The sequence below is a fragment of the Myotis yumanensis genome, unplaced genomic scaffold (assembly GCF_028538775.1).
Source record: "Myotis yumanensis isolate MYYU_CA2020_CCGP unplaced genomic scaffold, mMyoYum1.0.hap1 SCAF_5, whole genome shotgun sequence".
Lineage (NCBI taxonomy): Eukaryota > Metazoa > Chordata > Mammalia > Chiroptera > Vespertilionidae > Myotis > Myotis yumanensis.
In genome coordinates this window covers 101,179,305-101,198,044 of record NW_027223756.1, presented here as the reverse complement: position 1 = coordinate 101,198,044, position 18,740 = coordinate 101,179,305, and the positions used below count along the sequence as shown (strand labels likewise).

Genomic DNA, 18,740 nt, shown 5'->3' with positions numbered 1-18,740 from the left:
GGTGCTGAGGGCGAAATGAGGAACAGGCAGGGACAGCAATGGGCTGAGTAACACACAGCTTTCCTGGGCCCCAGGACCTGCATTTCCTCTTGGGCTCAGGCAGAGGGACTTGGTGTGCTGTCGCCAGCTGCCTGCCTGATAAGACGTTGTCTCTCTTTCTCCAGCTTTGCTTTTGTCTAACTCAGGGCTCCATCCAGGAGCAGTTACCCTCAGGCATGGCCCCAGAGATATGTGGCCACACCTCAGGGTGCAGAGCAGTTAGAGGTCCTGCCTCCTCCAGCCCTCACCTGGAAAGGGGAAATGCTATCTCCACTTCACTGAGGAGAAACTGAGGGTTGGAGTCAGAGCCTACTCAGGGCCAAATCCTGCCTTCTTGCCCCACACTCAGGCCCAGAGGTCAGAGTCTGCCCAAACATCATGGGAACCTGGGCCAGGTCCCATCTGCTGGCCTCATGCTGCCTGATTGGCTAAGAAAGGACAGTGGGTCAGGTGGAACTGGGAAACTGGATCACTCCTCTAAAAGGCACTCCCACCCTGGCCGGTGGGAGTGTGGTTGGAGCATCAGCCCATGACCCAAAGGTCACAAGTTCAATTCCTGGTCAAGGGCATGTACCTGGGTTGCAGATTTCATCCCTGGCCCTGGTCAGGGCACATGCAGGAGGCAACCGATTGCTGTGTCTCTCTCATATCAATGTTTCTCTCTCTCTCTCCACCACCCCTCTCCCTCCTGTCCACTCTCTCTAAAAATCAATGGAAAAATATCCTCAGGTGAGGATTAACGAAAAAAATAAATAAATAAAAAATAAATAAAATGCCACTCCCACTACTGGGCTCACTGCTGCTCCCATGAGGGCATGTGGGCATCCTGCTCTGAGGCCACTGGTACAGTATGTGGGGCTTCCAGGTGGTAGTCTCTCCAAGCCAGTTGCTTTTCCATACTCCTGGCTCCCCGGTACCCCTCACTGTGTGGTATGCCCCTGGCAGGGGGCATGCTGGGCCAGGCAGTTGCCTCCCTCCACTTCTCAAACTGAACGGGTACACTCCTTGTGGGGTGAAAGTTGCTACCACCACGAGCCTGGAATGCAATGGACTTTAGGGTACCTGGAGTCACCTAGTCCAGTCTCCCATTGGCATGAGTCCTCTTTGACACCCCCCACCCCTTCACCCCCCACCCCCACCCCCGCCACATAGGGCTGCCTGGCCCATTTCTGCTCCTCATTATGTCATCCATAAAATGTGAAAATAACAGTGCTCCTCTCATGGATGAAATGTAGAGTTGATCTGTGTAAAGCTGCAGAGTAGTTGCATACCTCCAGGGATGGGGTGCTCATTGCTGCCCCAGGCAGCCCCATCTATTGTGGGGTGTCGACCTGCTTTGTGGGAGGAGGAAGGAAGTCAAGGAAGGTTAACCAGGACCTTATCAAACGTGTGAATATGGGATTCTCTAGCAACATGACTAACTGTAGGCCCTTTAAGAGGCCTGAGGCCTTTGGGGAACTAAGAGGTTGCCATCCTGGAGTTCTCAGTCACCTGGCCTTAGGAAACATCGCCTTTCTTGCCTCCTGGCTTTTGCAAGCTCCTCCACCACATCCACCTGCACACATCTCCCATTGGAAGTCCTTTCAGATTGTGCAGGTCAAAACCAATCCCGCCCTCATGGCTTCAACTAGCTCTGGACCTCTGTGTTATTTACTTATATAATTAAATTATATAATTAAGTAATTATATAATTAAATTATATAATTAAGTAATTATATAATTATAACAACCATATGTCTTTTTTTTCCCAGCTTTAAAGGCCCGGAAGAAGGACAGTGGGTGTGGCACCGGGGGAATGGGTGTTTCATTAGCTTTGAATCACAAGCCACCCTGAGAAACCCTCTTTTCTTTCCTGAACCTCACTTTCCCTGTCTTTCAAATGTGAGGGTTGGACTTGGAGGTGTCTAAGGGCTCCAGAGCTATGGTTACACTATTTTAATTGAAGTCAAATTAGTGAAAGTTAAACTTAAAATTCAGTTCTTCATTTGCATTAGACACATTTTAAATGCCCAATAGTCACATGCAGCGGTAGTAGACACTGTAAACTTGTAATATTTCCATCCTCACAAGAAATTCTGTTGGACAGCAACACCCTAGATTCCAGGGTGTTGAAAGGTAGAAATATGTATGCCTCTAGCCCAGCAGGACACAGTTGTCAGTCCCAGGTCTACCCTAACAGGTGTGACTCTAGGTGAGACACTGTGAAGTGTGCAGAGTAAGTCTACCCTCCTGAGGCAGTGCAGATATGGAGAGGGTTCTGAGGCCCTGAAAGAGAAAGCTCTGAGTGTGAAGGTAGCCAAGTCCCAGGGGAGTGAACTCCCTGGCAGTACCTGCAAGGTGCTGGCAGTCTGTGTGGCAAGCAAAGACAGTGAGGGCAGGCAGTCAGGCAAGCAGGTGCCAGACCACACGGGCAAGGTCCGGGTGGGTTAGTGGGCATGCAGGTGGCACGGCAGTCAGAAGGAAGGTTAGAAACACGCCTGCACTTACATGATGACGGTTTTCTTGGGGACTTTAGTCTCCTGCTCAGTGACTACAAAGAAAACAGTCGGAATAGCGAGGGTTACAGATCAGTCAGCACGTAGGGCTGAGCTAGCTAAGTGGCACGGCAGTGTAGTAGCCCGCTCAGCTTAGGAGCACTGGGTCCAAGCCCTGCCAGGCCATGTGCCCCTGGGACACTGTCTCAGCTTAGAGCACTAGTTCCCTCATTGAACTGCTGATCTGTCTGCCTTGAGTGGTATGGCAATGCATGAGGGCATTGAGCTCCATGAGGGCAGGACCTGTCCCTCTTGAGGGTCTTGCAGAAGCTTCAGACAGAGCAAGGCCCTTTCCTAGGCTGCCCACACAGAATCCCAGCTTCTCCTTCAGCTATGTGCCTAGGGAACCCTGGGAATTTGTCAGGCCTAAAGTCCTACCTCTCAGACATAGAAACTGAGGTCTAGAGAGAGGGAAGGAGTAGCCTGTGGCTGCACAGTGAGCAAGCAGCCAAACTAGAACCAGGATAGCTGATGCCCATTTTACAGGGAAAAAGAAACCCCTAAAGACCAAAGGTATCTCTAGGAGAGAATGGCTGGAGTCCTGGAGGAGGCGCATCTGAGCTCCACGGCTGGAGAACACAGAGGCCCATGGGGGCAGCCAGCAGATGCCTGGGCAACCCGGGTCTTCTCACAGGAGCGCCTAGCTTCCTCCTCCCCGGAGCAGCAGGAAAGGGCCTGTGACTCCTGTCTTGTGATAGGGGACCCAAGTCCCAGAGACAGAACAGGACTTGTCTGGGGCCAGGCAGCAGTTATGCTAATCATCTTAAGGCCTCTTTTTTGCAGCTTCTGGGCGGGGTCAGACTTGGCTCAGGGGTGTCCCACCCAGTCTTGCCCACCTGGACAGCAAGGATGCCACCGGCTACCAGCTCCCTCAAATCTCAGCATCCCCTCTCACTGTCCTGTGTAAGTTGAAGGGGAGGCTCTGCTTTGCTGCAAAGCCACATGGAGTAAGGCTTTGCCTTAGGCAACCAAGGGCGTTTTAGACTTGTCTCTGATTAGGTGCATGTGAATTAAATGTACTAGCTGAGTCTCTGTGTGTGCACACGTGTGTACGTGTGTTCCTGTGTGGGTGTGCACACAGGTGTATGTGTGTGCGTGCATGTGCGTGTTTGTGCAAGCTGCTTTCTGGAGAGAAGGCAGCCCGCTGGGAGAATGGGTTCAGACAAAATGCCATGGATTTGTCTAAGCTGGGCAGACCCTGTTCGCAGAGCAATGGGAGAACCAGGCCTCTGCCTCTCATCTTCCCTGATGGGCCTGTCCTGTGCTCTTGGGAGTGCTGGTCTGGCACCCCTAGATGGCTTTGTTCCTGACCTAACTGCAGCCTGATAGGCTCTGGGCCCTGGTGAGTACTGGCGACCGTGGAAGGGGTGCAGACGTGCGAAGCAGGACTTCCAGCCCAATGCAGTTTCATAAGCGAGGGGGCAGCGCCCACTCCACAGGGCCAGCTGGCTGCGGGCCACCAAGTTATCGATAAAGCAGCAGAGGACAGGGTTAGGAAGCGGGAGGTGGCGGGCTCCAATTCCAGGGTCTGTGAGGACCGGCCATCTCCCTGAGTGAGGCACAGCACTTGTCCGCACTGGAGGCCGGTCACGGAACATTGACAAGAAAAGATCCACCAGGACAGTGAAGAGAACGGCTCTGTAGGATGTGCTTATCCTCAGCACACCCCCTGGAGGTGCCGCCAGCAGGAAGTGGAGGTGCTATAGATAGCCCTGTCCTCCGTCAGAACTGCCGGCAGGCAGCCCTCTGGGGGACGAGGAACCAGAACCCTTGCCCACAAGGGAGGGATGGGTCTCCATGAGGACCCTGGAGAGTCTCAAAGGCCCTGAGGCCAAGTTCTGAACTCTAGGTGGCTGACTCTGTGAGGATCCAGACAGTGGCCCCCAGATGCTGGGTCCTGGGAGGGACTGGGTCTAGTGGCCAAGGATCACAGCAGCCAACTTTCAGAATTTGGGAGGACACACATTTCAACTTGTCCTATTATGGGAGTTGCAGCTCCACCGGGTGTTGGCCCAGCCTGTACTTGCATGTCTCCAGGGACGGGAGGCTCATCACCTTCCAGACAGCCCCTTCCAGGTGAGGCAGCTCAGACGGAGAAGCTCTCCCCATGGTGGCAGCCTGCTCTGTGAGCCCCAGAAGGCTGCTCTCTCAGACTGAGAAGCCCAGGACAGATGTGAGCTGCCCTCCTCCCCAAATGAAGCCCATTCTGTAGTCTGATCCACCTCTCCCGCTCCCAGGACCCCAGGGGCGGCCCCAGGCCAGGGATACTCAACATGGACAGCCTGCCTAGTATGGAAGGACCAGAACCATGACACCCGCTCCATCTCCTGAAAGCCAAGCTGGAGCCCAGCAGCCTACACTCTGCACTTGGCTAGGGCCCTCTCTTAGGCGGAGTTGTCCCACTTACCGTTCCTCCCACCCCTCCCACGAGGACTTGCTGGCCGCTGCCTGACGGGCTGCCCAGGCCTGGGTCTGCCCTCTATATGCGTTATTCCCCAGGGTTGGTGAGCAGGGCCTGGGTCCTGAGCCCTGGAGTTGTCAGTCCAGCCTTGCCCGGGTTCTGGGTTTATGGCCCATCATCCTCGTCCCACCCACCTTCTATTCCAGTCGGGCCTCTGCAGCCCCTCCATCCAATGCCTCTTCTCCAGGGAGCACACCCTGATTGGAAGGACTGATGGTGTCACCCCACCCAGCCCCGCCCATGTGCGTGGCAAATCCAGCCAGGCTGAGACCTTCAGCGGCTGCACCTACCTTCCACCACAGCCACGTGCTCCCTGCGGCGGTGTGGTTCCCTGGCCTGCAGGGTAGGGCCCTGCAGGCACAGCTCCACGCCGTCTCGTACGGAGCCCAGCCGGTTCACCAGCTGCGGGACAGACACAGACGGCAAAGGCCACTTAGAGTCCAGGGAGCCTGACTCACCCTTTTGGGGATGTAGAGCATGGGGCCGAATTGAACTTACAGGGCCCAAGCTGACTTGAGACCTGACATGGAGGGCAGACCCCTCCCGGCCCACCCCAGGCTGCCAGCAGCAGTATCATGGAGGAGGCTGGCCCCAGGCAGACACAGCCTGCACACACTGTCCCTGGACCATGAAGGGCAGGACAGACCCTGCCCAGAGCCCCGCTTATGGAGTCCTGTTAGCTCATCATAGATGGGGTGGCAGTTGCCCATTTTCCCTTCTTTAATAATGGGTGGTGTGCGACAGTGGCCTGGTGTTCCCTCTCATCAGAAGGTGACAGTCGGTCTGGTGTCTCCTCTCTCACCACGGCGGTGGGAGACAGTTTCATGGCGTCCCCTGTCTCAGAATGGACTTTGGTAAGTCTGTTGTACAATCTCTCACCATGAATGGTAGGTGACAGTAAGCCTGTGTCCCCTCCCTCATCATGGATGGTGGTGACAGTGGACCTGATATCTTCTGTCTCATCCATGGACATGCATGACAGTGGACTTGGTGTACTGTCATGGACCCTGTGGGGCCTGAACCTGGTGTCCGCTCTACATCATGCGTGATCGATGATGATGACAAGGTTGTGGCCCCACGGCAAGCTCCCCACCACTTCCCTGCATCCTCCCCGCTCACCTCACACTCATAGTGGCCCAGGTCCTCCTTGCTGGCCTCCCGGATCTCCAGCACCAGCAGGCCACTGCGTGGCTCACTCAGGGTCCGGTACTTGCCACCAGGAGTCAGGAGGGCCCCGTCCTTGTACCACCTAAAACCAGCAGCCCCATAGTCAGAGGGGCCTCTCCAAAACCCCCAGTGCTCACGACCCGCCTCACCCACCCCACAGACCTGGTGTCCTGATAGCGCCCACCCTTTTGGATGCCATCTGCCCAACATCTGGCCTGGCAGTCCCTCCTTGCTGCAGTGAGGGCTGCGTCAGACAGGCCACGCCCTCAGGACACCCACTTCTCACCCAAATGGCTGAGCTTCTGTCTAGTTGACCCCAACAAAGTGAACAAGCTGCCCACCCTCGATTTACAGGCAGAAGTGGAGGCCCTGGGGAAGGCCCACCCCCCTTGTCCACCTAACCCACCTGATCTGAGGGTGTGGGGCACCTTCGATGGTGCAGGTGACCTGGGTGTCCTCTCCTTCCACAAAAGGCACTGCCCGGACCTTGCTCACAAACCTTGGGGGGACTGTGGGGCCAGAGGGTGGGGAGGAGAAAGGGAGAGACACAGAGAGAGACAGAGACAGAGAGAAATGGAGAGAAACACAGAGACAGGTAAAGAGATACACAGAGAGATAGATTGAGAGACACAGAAAGAGGAAGGAAGAGGTAGAGAGACAGAGAAAAGATGGAGAGATAGAGACACAGAGAGAGGAACACAGAGACAAAAAGAGAGAGAAAGCATAATATGCAGGACCCCACCCGGACCAATGAGACCCCAGACTTGGGTCAGACATCCACAGCCACTGCCAGCTCCATCCGAATGCCTGCACCACCTTGGGGACTGCTGTGGTGGGTGTGTCCGGGTGCCCATCCAGCCTCCCTCTCAGGCTCACCCTGCACCAGGATCTTGCCCAGGGTGCTGGCATTGCCGGCAGCGCTGGCCGCAAAACACATGTACTGGCCGGAATCAGCGCTGGTCAGATTGTCCAGGATGAGGGTGCAAGAGCCATCAGGGTCTTCAATGAGGATGTGGTGAGGGTCCACCTCCACTGGCTTCCCATCTGGAAAGGAGGGAGGCCGTCATAGAGAGGTGCACCGGGACAAGAGGCGGGCTTGCCTGGGGTCACAGTCACAGGTAGTGATGGGTTAGGGAGCGGGCCTGAAGCACAAGGGCCAGGTGCAGCTCCCTGGGTATGTCCCCAGGCCTTCGTGTGCACAGTGTGGCCTTTGGAGGGTAAGCTCTTATCTGGAGGCAAGGGTAGGCTGGGGGCCTAAACCCCACAAAAGACATCCCATTCCAATAACCAGACCCTGAGCCACCTTGCCAGTGATTCTGTGACCTACAGGCACCTCCAAGGCGCAGACCTCCCCAACCCCAACAGACACGCTGTCTGAATACCCACCCAACCTAATGTCTCCAGCCATCATGTGATTCTTTCCTGGGTGAGGAATGGGGAGATGTGCACCTTTCACCTCAAAGAGCCCTTTCCTCCATAAATAAGTAAAATTCCATAAACAACCACTTTCCCATAGCTCTGTATGTGCTAAACAAGGTGGTTTAAGTTACAACCATTCATAACCAGAATCTTGACCTTTAATTCACAGGAAATCTTAAAAAATGATTTTAACGCATACAAAACAAAGCCTCCAGCCACCACCCCATTTCTCTCCACCCCTGTACTATGTTCCAGGAAAGTTGTTCTCACTCCCGCGCTTCCTTCTCATCATCTCCCAATGCGCATTCCACCCCCCCACCCAACCCCCGCTTCCATCTCCCATAGAACAGCTCTCAGCAAGGCTGCTGGTGACATCATCAATCCAGTGCCTCCTCAGCCCTTGCCTACTGTCAGAGAACAGTTCTCCAAGCCTTTCTGGCATCCCACGAGGCCCACTGCTGTGCAGACATGACACCAGCTCCGGCCCTTGTTCAGAGACACCTGGGCTGTCCAGGGCACAGAAACAGAGCCTTCCCCCCTCCCCCCCATCCCCGAGGCGTTTCTCTCTCTGGGGAATGGACGGGCAGATGTGTCAGCAGCCCTACAAAAGCTCAGCACCTCCTAAATCTTGGGGTCTCTCTTGTGGTGCGACCCACTGTGCACAGCTAATATCTGGCCCTGGGCATGGGGATCCCGGCAACTGACCCAAAGCGCTGTGCCTTTTTTCTGTGACCAGCAGTCTTTATCTCTGACTGGGTTTTGTGTCTGTGTCTGGCTGGGAGGCAGGAATCATCTCAGATCCTTCATGGCTTCTGATATTCAGTTTGGTGACAAGCAAGAGACACAGTCAGAGACACATCATTCCAGCAGAGAAAGAAGGTGGCCAGTAACAGGGCCTGAGGGAGGTCCATGGGGATTGGCGGTAGACATGCCAACCGACCTGTGTGGTCAGCTGGGCAGTCACAGACCTCTCCATCTGCTGCCTGTGAATGGAGAGGAGCTGGGCGGTGGCTGCAGTCTGCGTGCTGAGAGGGAAGCTCAGAGACAGATTCCTGGTTGGTGCCTTGGTCGACACGCTCTCTCCTTGCGCTGTTGGTTCAGCCTCGGGTCACCCTGCTTCCTATGTGCGGACAGAGCTGGCCCTGATGTAGCTAATCTGCCACCTTGACTCCCAGCCCCGCCCCTGGAAACTCTGTGCTCTGCTTCTGGAGTGATTCACCCTGGACCTGTCTGTCTCTTAACCAGCTCTGATGCCAGACCCCCTCGGCACCTGGCAGTCCCCCTCCCTTTAGATTAACACTTCTTTCCCACGACACCCTCTCACTGGCTACAAAACAGTCTGGGAGGCAAAGCGTGGAGGTCTGACCGTCTTGCATTTTTGTATGTAAGTCTCCTGTTAACCTCATTAATCGACCAGCTGGAATGGTCTGCCTCGTTCTTTGGTCTCTTGGCTCCTTCAGCATTAGAGGAGAGTTTTGCATACACAGCCTTCTTCTGAAACATCAACAAATGCTACAACTCGTGTGGGTCATCATCAACCCCGATGGGCAGAGGACAGGAACGAGTGAGATTTTTGGCTATGAGGACAGGCACCTGAACAGAAAAAGCCCCACAGGGAGCCACTGACGGCTGGCACACGGCTCGTGGCACATGGGTGGCATCTAGAATGTGGTGACAGCTGGAAGAGTGGCCCACAGGGAATGTGTTCTGACAGGTGGCCCTGCTACTTCAGAAATCTCATTCAGCCATCACGGAAAGACTAGAGATGACCTGGTAAGTGGACAACCCATAATGAAGGTCACTACCATACAAGTTAAACCCCAGTGGGTGGAAGGGCATGGAACCCCAGAGAGTGATGACACAGCTGTTAAGACAAGGGGTCCCAGAGCTGAAATGGATACATCAGCAGAGACGGTCATGCTGCCGGGGTAAGGGTTTGGGAGAGCCCAAAGCACTGGAGGTCACTGAAGTGTGGAAGTGTGCCCTGGCCCCTTCCTCTCCACCCAACCACCACTGCTTTAAGAGAAAAATGATCAGGAGTGGGCATCAGCCTCGCTGGTCCTACGTGCTCGTCCTACATGCTGGGGCCTCGGGCAGGGGGAGAATTCAGACCTTCAAAGGTCTTCCGGATATAGGCACTTGGATTCCACGGGTGGAGTCTTCGCAAGGTTCCTGGTTATCCGGGAAGATAGTGTCAGGGGACTGTGGCTGTGGCTTTACCTCTAGACCCTGATGTTTGCTGTGTTTGGGGAGGGGACACTCCTGGTGGGGATGCCTGCACACTGAGAGGGGGTCCTGGAGCATGGAACCGGCCCAGCCCAGCAATCAGTCCCTTTCCAGGTTGATGCTCTGAACCCCATGGAGAAAGGAGGTTCTGGGCCTCCTGTGTGATGTGAAGGTAGCTGGGTAACAGGAGGGGCTGCATCCCAAATCAACAGCCTTGTACAGCCAGAGGGAGTAGACTGTCACCAGCCCAATCCAGTCTCTACTCCTGTGGCTCCAGCTGGTGTAGGCAGGGTGGCTGCAACAGGTCTGCTCTGCATTCTCATAGCAAGGTCTCCAATACACATCTCCAGTGCTCTCTGCCCCGGCAGCTGCCCCGGTGGGTCAGGACTTGACCCTCTGCCCCCAACACTCAGCTCCTGCTGTATGAGGACATTTTGTCTGACGGTGAGTCTGACTTCTGCCCGATGCTGCTCTTCCTGGCCAAGATTGTTATGTGCTCACTGAGCTTGAGGAGTTGCAAGTGGCTTGACTGTTGGTTTTGCCACTTAAATATAGTGGCCTGGCGGAAGACACCCCCACCTTGGGTCATGAGCCACTGAGGCAAAGAAAGGCTGCTGATGGGTTCCAACCCAGCACCAGGGTTCTGCGTGGAGCTGCCATGGGGCGCAGGGCGCGGACCCCACTGCAGCCACACAGAGGACTGCTGAGAAATGCTCTAGTCCGGGTGGAGGCACATCACATGAGTGGACCCCTACCCTGGCAGGTCAGTGCCTCAAGAGCTATCTGTGGTGTTTCCCATCATAATGGTGTTTCAGGTCAGCCAACTGCTGGCTCTGGCCATACCCCATGGCTGCATGCGCCACTCGGACCACCTGCAGTTTGACAACCATGTCAACGTGAGCCGTGGGTCCAGCTTCCCCTCACTTCCTGCACTTACTGGACACAGCTGTCCCCAGAGGGCCCATCCCCTCCAGGGTTTCACTGGGTAACCGCCCGGGTGAAAGAGACAGAGGCGCAGTTAAGAACCCAGGACTCCACCCTGACCGCAGAGTGAGGTACACCCTATTCCCCTCGGACGTGGCAGGCCAGCACATGCTCCTGAGGACAACCTGGCCAAAAGGAGGGCCCGAGGAATGCCGGTCACTTCTGGAGGACCTTTATGAATTGCATTGTTCCTCTGAGCCCGCCCTTCAGCGGAAAGGTCTGGGTGCGGAGGGGTATTGGAAAGGGCGAGGTGTATGGGAAGGGACTGCGTGGACCCCAAGACGTGGGCCAGCAGGCCTCCCTCCAGAAGGAAGACCCCGGGAAGCTCTTTTAAGCTGCCACAGGAACCAGCTGCTGCATCCACAGGTCTGCCATGCAGCTCTGACCATGGGCCACAGGGAGGCCCCTCCTGCATGTCCCAGCAAAACGCCCCTGTGTGTCCTCTCCAGCCCCATCCTTAGCCCGTAAGGGCAAACAAATGCCCCTGGCTAGGTGTGGACAAGTAGGACAAGAAGGACTGACAGCCCTGGCTGACTCCTCTGAAACCAGGACTGGACTTGATTATTCACACCAAACTAGGGTCTCAGAGGCCTACCTACCAGCCCAGATGAGGCTTATCTGCCCGCCCAGGTGACCTCTGACAAGAGTATCCCGGTTTACCTGGGGTCTTGGGCCACTCTGAACGGTCTGTGCTACATTGTGGTTTAGCATGGGGGCTTTGGGACACGCAGCATCAGCATGACCCCTGGAGGGGCTGTGACTGAGGTCAGCCATGCAGCAGTCAGTCGTGACAACACGAATGACCCCCAACAGAAACCTGGGGCACCAAGGCTTGATGAGAGCCCCTAGTTGGCCACTTTCCATGTGCTGTCAAACATCAGAGCTGGGAGCATAGGCACTGTCTGCCCAACCCACTGGCACCCCTGCCAGGCCCCGCCCCACACCCCTCTCCTTTTCATAGCAATCAACTGGAACCTCAGTGGAAGGGCTCTGCTGAGTTCTGTGAGTCCCCAGTGAATCTGAACCTAACAGGAGTCGTGGGACCCTGGACCTTGCTGTCACAGAGTGAGGGTGGTTTTGGGGATCCCTGAACTCTCTGCAGCTCCCATCACTCAATCAAATGTGAGACCCCATGGCAGCCCACATCTCCCACTGTTCTGCCACAGCGCCCCCTCTCCCTGGCCTCCTGGCCACCTCACTGCTCTTTGGAAGCCTCCAACAGGTGTGCCTGGCTGTGCCTTGTTCTGACTTCCTGTTACACCTTTGTCTGTCTGCTGCCGCCTGTCCACTCCCCTAGAAAGTCAGCTCCCATGGACAGGGTTGATGCACACCCTCTCTCTTCATCCCACCTCATGTGCCCTGGCCATGCTGTCTTTGATTTGGGAGCAGGCAACAGGGGCAGGAGGTCTGTCCCTGGCACCCAGCCCCTGACCAGGCCCTACCCTGGGTCCTGGTCCCCACCTAGCCTGATTCCTTCTGGGCAGCTCTTCCTTGTGGCAAAGCCAGCACCTCTAGCCCACGGGGACCTACCTTTGTACCAGCTGACGATGGGTTTGGGTGTGCCCGTCACACGGCAGGCCAGCTTGACTGTTTCACCCAGCTCGGCTGTACAGTCGGCCAGCTCTTCCTCGAAGTCCGGGGGCCCTGGGAACACACACCACACACCTGGGCCGAGTGCTTACCCTGCCTCCAGTGCACCCCTGGTTGGGCCAGAAGTCCCAAGGCCGAGCAGTGTGGTTGCTGCAATCCCCACCCCTTTGGTCCCTCACTGGGCCCGAATGGGAATCTGAATCAGCATCAGGCTGGGTGTATCGGGGAGTGGTGGGGTGTATGGAGAGGAGAGTGTGCTCTAGAGGGGAAAGGAGACCCAGGGATCAGACCTTTCACACCGCTAACCCCTCTGGGCTTCTATGCTATGCTGAGGGCCCCTGAGTGAAACCTGATGGCCCCACTCGAGTCATAGCCATCCCAGCATCCCAGCTCAGGCTGCACTGATTGAGGGGGTGCTGCCTAGGCAGGGGCAGGGGCCTGGGTGTCCCGAGCCAGATGGCCTGGCTGGCAGGTTTGATGCCCCATCCGACCTCACCGCTAGGACCAGCACTCACGCCAGACGGGGAGGGCCAAGCGCTGCTGGATGCCGCAGATCTCCTTCACCCATGCGTTCTTGGTGATGACAGTCCGAGCCTGCAGGAGGTACTTGCGCACCGAGTCCTCCCGCTCGTGCCACACCTCGAAGGCACGGTCGTCCCCCTCTACCTGCTCGTTCAGGTCGATGCTGCTTAGCTGTGGGTGGAGGAGGCAGGCTGAGTGCCCGGGACGTGGCCAGAGAACTGGCCCAGGGCTCCTCCTGCCCACCCTGCAGTCCCCCTCCCCCCCCCTGCCCCGGCACCCAGGCTCCTCTGGTGCCTGCACACCTTCATCATGTTCCGGAACACGTAGCTGAAGGTGTCGGTGTGTGAGTCCCTCTTGGGCTTGCAGACCACCAGGTGGTGGCGGAACAGGAAGACGTGGCGGTGGTGGCCCTTCCAGGGCATCCGCGCACCTGGTGCCCCTTCCCACACAATGAAGTGGCCCTGGGAGAGGGGTCAGCCCTTGGTCAGCCCCAGGCACAGACCTCCACTCTGCCCCCCACCCACTCTGCACGGCGCCCACCGCAGACCTGGCGAATGGGCTCGCCCAGGGCCTCCAGGGTGCCTGGGTAGTTCTCCATGAGCGACACGTGCAGCTGGTTCTCCGCCCGCTGCGGCAGGGCCGACACCACCGCGTAGGCCTGCTCCAGCAGCGCGCAGTTCTGCCGGTTCCGCGCCTTGTTGCGGATCAACTCCTAGAAAGAGGCCTGGTCAGGGTGCACCCGCCACGCGGGCCCAGGACACGGTGGTGTGGGCGAGGGGCAGCTGCCTACCTTGAGCAGAGCCTGGTACTGCTGCACCCGCTGCACCGGCTGCTCCAGGAAGTGCTGCAGCGGCGGTGGGGGAGGCTGCGAGGGGTCAATGGCCGACAGCACCTCTTCCGAGTATTTCTGTGGGTCGCAGAGTGGGTTTCAGGGCAGGAGGGCAAGGCCTGGTTGGCCCACGTCACCCAGAGCAGGCACATAGACCCTCCTCTCTGGGTGGGCCTCACCTCCCACCCCCCACCAGTGACGGCCAGTCACTGACAGGTGAGAAGAGCTGCGGGGGCTCTGCCTGCCTTACTCACTAAGCCAGGGCCCCAGGACCTGGGCAGGCTGTGGGGGCCCTGGCAGGTGGTGGGAGGTCGGGCAGGGTCAGGGAAGATGACCTTGGAGATGGGGGCCAGCACTGGCCGAGGGACAGGGGCACCTTGTAGAACTCCTGCACAGCCGTGCTGACCACCACCGACTCGGCCTGCACTCGGCCCACCAGGAACTCCAGGTACTTCTCGAAGGCCGCCTGGTTCTTGAGGAAGCACATGGCCACGTCGTCATCCGTCTCGCAGCTCTGCAGCTCCTGCAGGAAGCTGCCGCGGAGGAGACAGCGTCAGGACCCTGCTCACCAGCCCTGCCCAGCCTGTCCCAGGTCTGGGAGGAAACAGGCTCCTGCCAGGGCAGAGTCCTGGTGGCTCCTGGGAACAGGCTGGGCTGTGAGGACGTGCGTGTGTGGTGTTTCAGGGTGTGACATGTATGCAGGTATGTGTGTGTGCATACATAGAAGTGCATGTACACCGGGCATGTATGTGTAGGCATGTGTGCACAAGCAAACAGATACACACATGTAGTGCATGTGCATTGTCTGCTGTATGTGTTGTGTGGCTGTGTACATGTACACACATGTGCCCATGTTACCCATTCCTATGCATGTAATGGCATGTGTGCCTATGTACAGAGACTATAGCGGGTAGAATGCTGCAAGCACTTCCATGGGTAAGCAGGTGCACACACCTATGTTCCAGAGGATGTGTGTATCTTCATACAAGGGTGTGTTGTTCCAACAAGTACATCAAGTGCGCACAGTTTCTCTCTCGTCTGTCTTGGCTCCTGCTAACCCCTGGAGGCCCAACCCAGAGGGTACATGCACACGTGTGTGTGTGTGTGTGTGTGTGTGTGTGTGATATCTGCGTGTGTGTACATGTGTATGCACACACAGGCCCGCCTACCTGTTGTGGAACTGGCTGAGGTCCGGCACGTTACGGAAGATGACGTCCTTCTGGCTGGCCACCACCGCTGGCACGTGGGGGCAGCGGTCCAGGTGCTGCATGTGGTGGCTCTGCAGAAACTGCAGCTTGCCCACAAAGGCCTGCTCAGAGGCCAGCAGCTCCTGGACGATGGAGCTGGAGGCACAGTGTGAGGGGACCAAGAGCTCAAATGCTAAATAGGCACCAGCAAGACAGTGGAGGGGGCAGCCCCACAAGGTTGCTCCACCACCCGACTTCGTCAGCCAAAGACCCCCCACCATGGTTCCTCACCTCAACCGCATCTTGTACTCATCCTCAGACACGGCCTCCCTGGGGAACTCGGGGGCCTCAGCGGGCCCCCACTCAGGCGACAGCTGATAAGGAACAGAGAGGGTTGTAGGTGGCCTGGGCACTGGGCCGGTCCTGTGGGTGTCAGGTTCCCGAACTCACCTACCCCCCTCCCTGGGCAGTCCAGGTACCTTGAGCCGCTTGTCCAGATAGGCAGGGGACACCCAGCCCTGTCTTGAGGGGCTGGACTTGGTGGGCTTGGTGCGCACAAGCCAGCGCAGAGGGTGGGCCGAGTCCAGCACCTCCACATACTGGCCCTCCCGCAGCGAGATGGCGTCCTGCTCAGCCCCTAGGGGCAGGTAGTCAGCAGTGACCACGTAGATGTCAAAGATCTGGGGAGGAGGGAGCTGCGTCAGACCAGAGGGGAGCCGGCGGGGCTTCCAAGGCCAAGGCCACAGGGCCCCTGGCCTTAAGTGGGAGGAAGAAGTCATCCTAACATTCTGTGAAGCTCTAAAACAGGCCCCACTGACCTCTGCTGATGGAAACACTATCAGGGGTGCCGGATGGGCCGCCCCAGAGGGGCAAGGGGGAGCCTCAGGGGTGCTGGGATGTCCTGGGTCCTGGTGGCGATGTTGGCTGCTCAGCTGTTTGTCCTCAGCCTCCTCCGCCCTGTCACCCGAAGGCCCCCCCGTTCCCTCTCCCACCCTCACTCCTGTTCACCTCCGTGGGCCCCATTATCCCCCGGGGCCCCCAGCACCTCCCCCCGGGAGTCCCCGTCTTCCGACTCCGAGGATGACTCCTGGACGCTGGAGGAGGGGCGAGAGCGGCCATGACGGGGAGATGCGGACGGTGTCTTGGACTCCTCGTCACTGTCACCTCCAGGCACCTGCAGCTTGGCTGGGGGCACAGGGCATGTGACACTGGGAAGGGCCAGTGCCCTGTGCCCCTCCCCATGGGTCTCCAGGGTGTGGGTGTGGAAGACTCTGGCCCTGGGTCACCACCCCCATAACCCCCCACCCTTGATCCATGCCAGCCCCTCACCCTGGGTGATCTTGGCCGACACCATCTCCGTGATTTGTGAGGTCAGCTTCTGCAGGAACTCCTCCGTGCCCACCTCAGCCAGGGTCAGGTGGCCATGGGCCTCGGCTGCCAGGGGCTCTCCTGGTGGTCAGACCCTAGCTGAGCCAGTGTGCACTCCAGACAAGCCCAAGCAGCCCCTGCAGGCCCATCCTGACTCGGGGCTCAGGGGAGATGGGTACACAGGCTCGGGGCTATGTTGCCAGAAGCAGAGAAGCTGACAGGATAAGGGGCCTCAATGGTTCACAGGTGTCTGGGCCAAGGTGTGATGGAGGGGCTTCAAATGCAGGGAAACAGGGTCCAGGAGAGGGCGGTGGGCGGTCAGGATAACGGGCAACCAGCGCGGCTGCAGGGCAGTGGGCGAGGGCAGCTGAGGGTCAAGCTGGGTAGAGGCTGGGGGGGGGGGGGGGCGGGGAGCTTGAAGACACTGGAGCCCCTAATGGGTTTGTGCTTTCTCCATTGGGGTTCCAACTTGGCGGCTGATCTGGGAAGGGGTGCAGGAGGGGCAGGGGGCACAGGGAGCTCAGCCAGGCTGTGGGAGAGGAGAGCGGCACCTGGACACTGAAGGCAGGGGCAGGACCCAGATTCCTGGCCTGAGGGCTCGGGGGCAAACTTCGGTGGCTGGGGTTAAGGGTGAATGAGGGCCGCTGGCGGGGGGCGGGGGGAGGGCAGGTAAAGTCAGTAGCTGTAGATCATCCAAGAAGTGACCCTAAATTGGGTGATGGGCACACGGCTCTGTCCTCTCTTCTGTGCAGACTCAGTATTTTCCATAAAGAAGGTAAAAACATGCCAAGTTTCCAGAACGCCCTATGCAGTTGCCTGGGAAGGGGCTGAACATACGGAGCCCCTCACCCAAGCTCTGACTCAGCAGCCCCCTGCACCTGGGCATCCACACAGCCTCTGGCTATGAGAGCTGAGCCAAGGGTTGGCAGGGCCCAGAGCTCAGAATCGGGCCCACACCTGGGGCCAGGCAGCCTCCTCCATACCCCATCCCAAATTAGGAATCGGCCATTGGCACCTCCCATACCTTTCTGCCCAGCAAGGTTGGTGAAATCCACAGGCATCTGTTCGGAGATGGCTTTGGTCCTAAAGGGAGTGGGGGTATCCTGAGGGCCTGGGGTGGACCCACCACACATACCCTTGGGTGGGAGCTCTGACAGAAAGAGTCTGAGGGCAGTGGGCCAGATGCCACAGTCAGGCTCGGGGGAGCCCTCATTTCACAATGGGGAAACTGAGGCACAGAGTTGTTGTTTTATTTGGGGGTGGGTGGGGGCTGGCCCAAGCCACACAGCTTGCAAGGGACAGAGTCAGGCTGCGGTCCAGGATAGGGCTCCCTCCCTGGCAGCAGTGCTGCCCCCTCCCAGGGCTTCTAGAACTCCAAGCCACCCCCATCAGCTCTGACGGAGCCCTCACTCACCCCTGAAGAAAGGAGGAGATGAGGGCCTCCTTCACCCCAGCGGTCTCTCCCGCTGATCCTGCCTCCTTGGGCACTGTCAGAAGAACAGGTGACTGCCAGAATGACCCAACCCGCTGAGATGATTCTGGTGGGGACCTCTGCCTGGGATGTGTGGGCCACCCCTACGTAGGGCCTTGGCCTGTCCATCCAGAGCCCCAAGGAAAGGCTGTGCCCGGCATCCCAATGTAGCCCACACCCCCTCGCCCCCCGCCAGTGGTGGGGACAGGAATGGGTCCACACTTGATGGACCTGCCCACAGAGGGGCTGAGGGGGCCAGGAAGAGACTGCTTGGGGTGGCAGGGGCTGCTACAGGTCTTGGCCTGCTGGTCTGAGCCCACAGGCAGGGTTGGGACCTGTCCCCTGGGGCCTGTGCTCAGGGAGGAGTCTAGGCAGGGTCTCAGAGAGGGGGTGACAGTCCTCAGGGAGGGTGGCTCCCTCCCATCCCCAACAGGCCACCCACGCCCACTCACAGCCAGAGACATGCAGGGTGGCGGAGCAGAGGGCCTGGCCAGCAGCGTTGGATGCGATGCAGGTGTAGGTGCCCTGGTGCTGTGGGCCCACGTCCAGCAGGACCAGGCTGTGCTGCTGGGCTGAGCTGGCCACCGTGTAGCCCGGGGTGTCCTGGCCAATCCACAGCACCTGCTCGGCCTCCTCCCGCAGCCAGTGCACAGTGGGGGTGGGGAGACCTGGGCAGGAGTGGATGATGGACAGTCAGCCGCCACTGAGAAGAGATTTTAGAAGGGCAGTGCCTCTGATCCTCTCTGGGGATCCTGAGTGAGGGAGGACAGGATGCCCTACCTTTGACCTTCACAGAGAAAGTAATGCTGGAGCCCTTCTTCACCTTCTTAGAGGTGAACTTCTCCAGGAATCGGGGTGGCACCAGCTGTTGCTGCACATCTGGGGAGACACAGGAGGCTGCTGGTGACAAGTGGAGAGCCACAGCCCTGTGATGGGTAGGCTC

The 18,740-nt window shown here is 58.0% G+C and overlaps 1 protein-coding gene across 1 annotated transcript in view; it reads right to left on the bottom strand.

Moving 5' to 3' along the window:
* Positions 1-18,740, bottom strand: part of OBSCN (obscurin, cytoskeletal calmodulin and titin-interacting RhoGEF) — a 167,403-nt gene that overhangs the window by 16,397 nt on the left and 132,266 nt on the right. Inside the window, 19 exon segments of the mRNA XM_070416713.1 lie at positions 5,325-5,436; positions 6,154-6,283; positions 6,608-6,710; positions 7,078-7,245; positions 12,361-12,474; positions 12,936-13,113; positions 13,245-13,403; positions 13,490-13,654; positions 13,733-13,849; positions 14,148-14,304; positions 14,941-15,114; positions 15,250-15,332; positions 15,438-15,638; positions 16,004-16,143; positions 16,288-16,407; positions 17,351-17,409; positions 17,741-17,813; positions 18,250-18,465; positions 18,578-18,676. Of these exon segments, the coding sequence (XP_070272814.1) occupies positions 5,325-5,436; positions 6,154-6,283; positions 6,608-6,710; positions 7,078-7,245; positions 12,361-12,474; positions 12,936-13,113; positions 13,245-13,403; positions 13,490-13,654; positions 13,733-13,849; positions 14,148-14,304; positions 14,941-15,114; positions 15,250-15,332; positions 15,438-15,638; positions 16,004-16,143; positions 16,288-16,407; positions 17,351-17,409; positions 17,741-17,813; positions 18,250-18,465; positions 18,578-18,676 (2,568 nt within the window).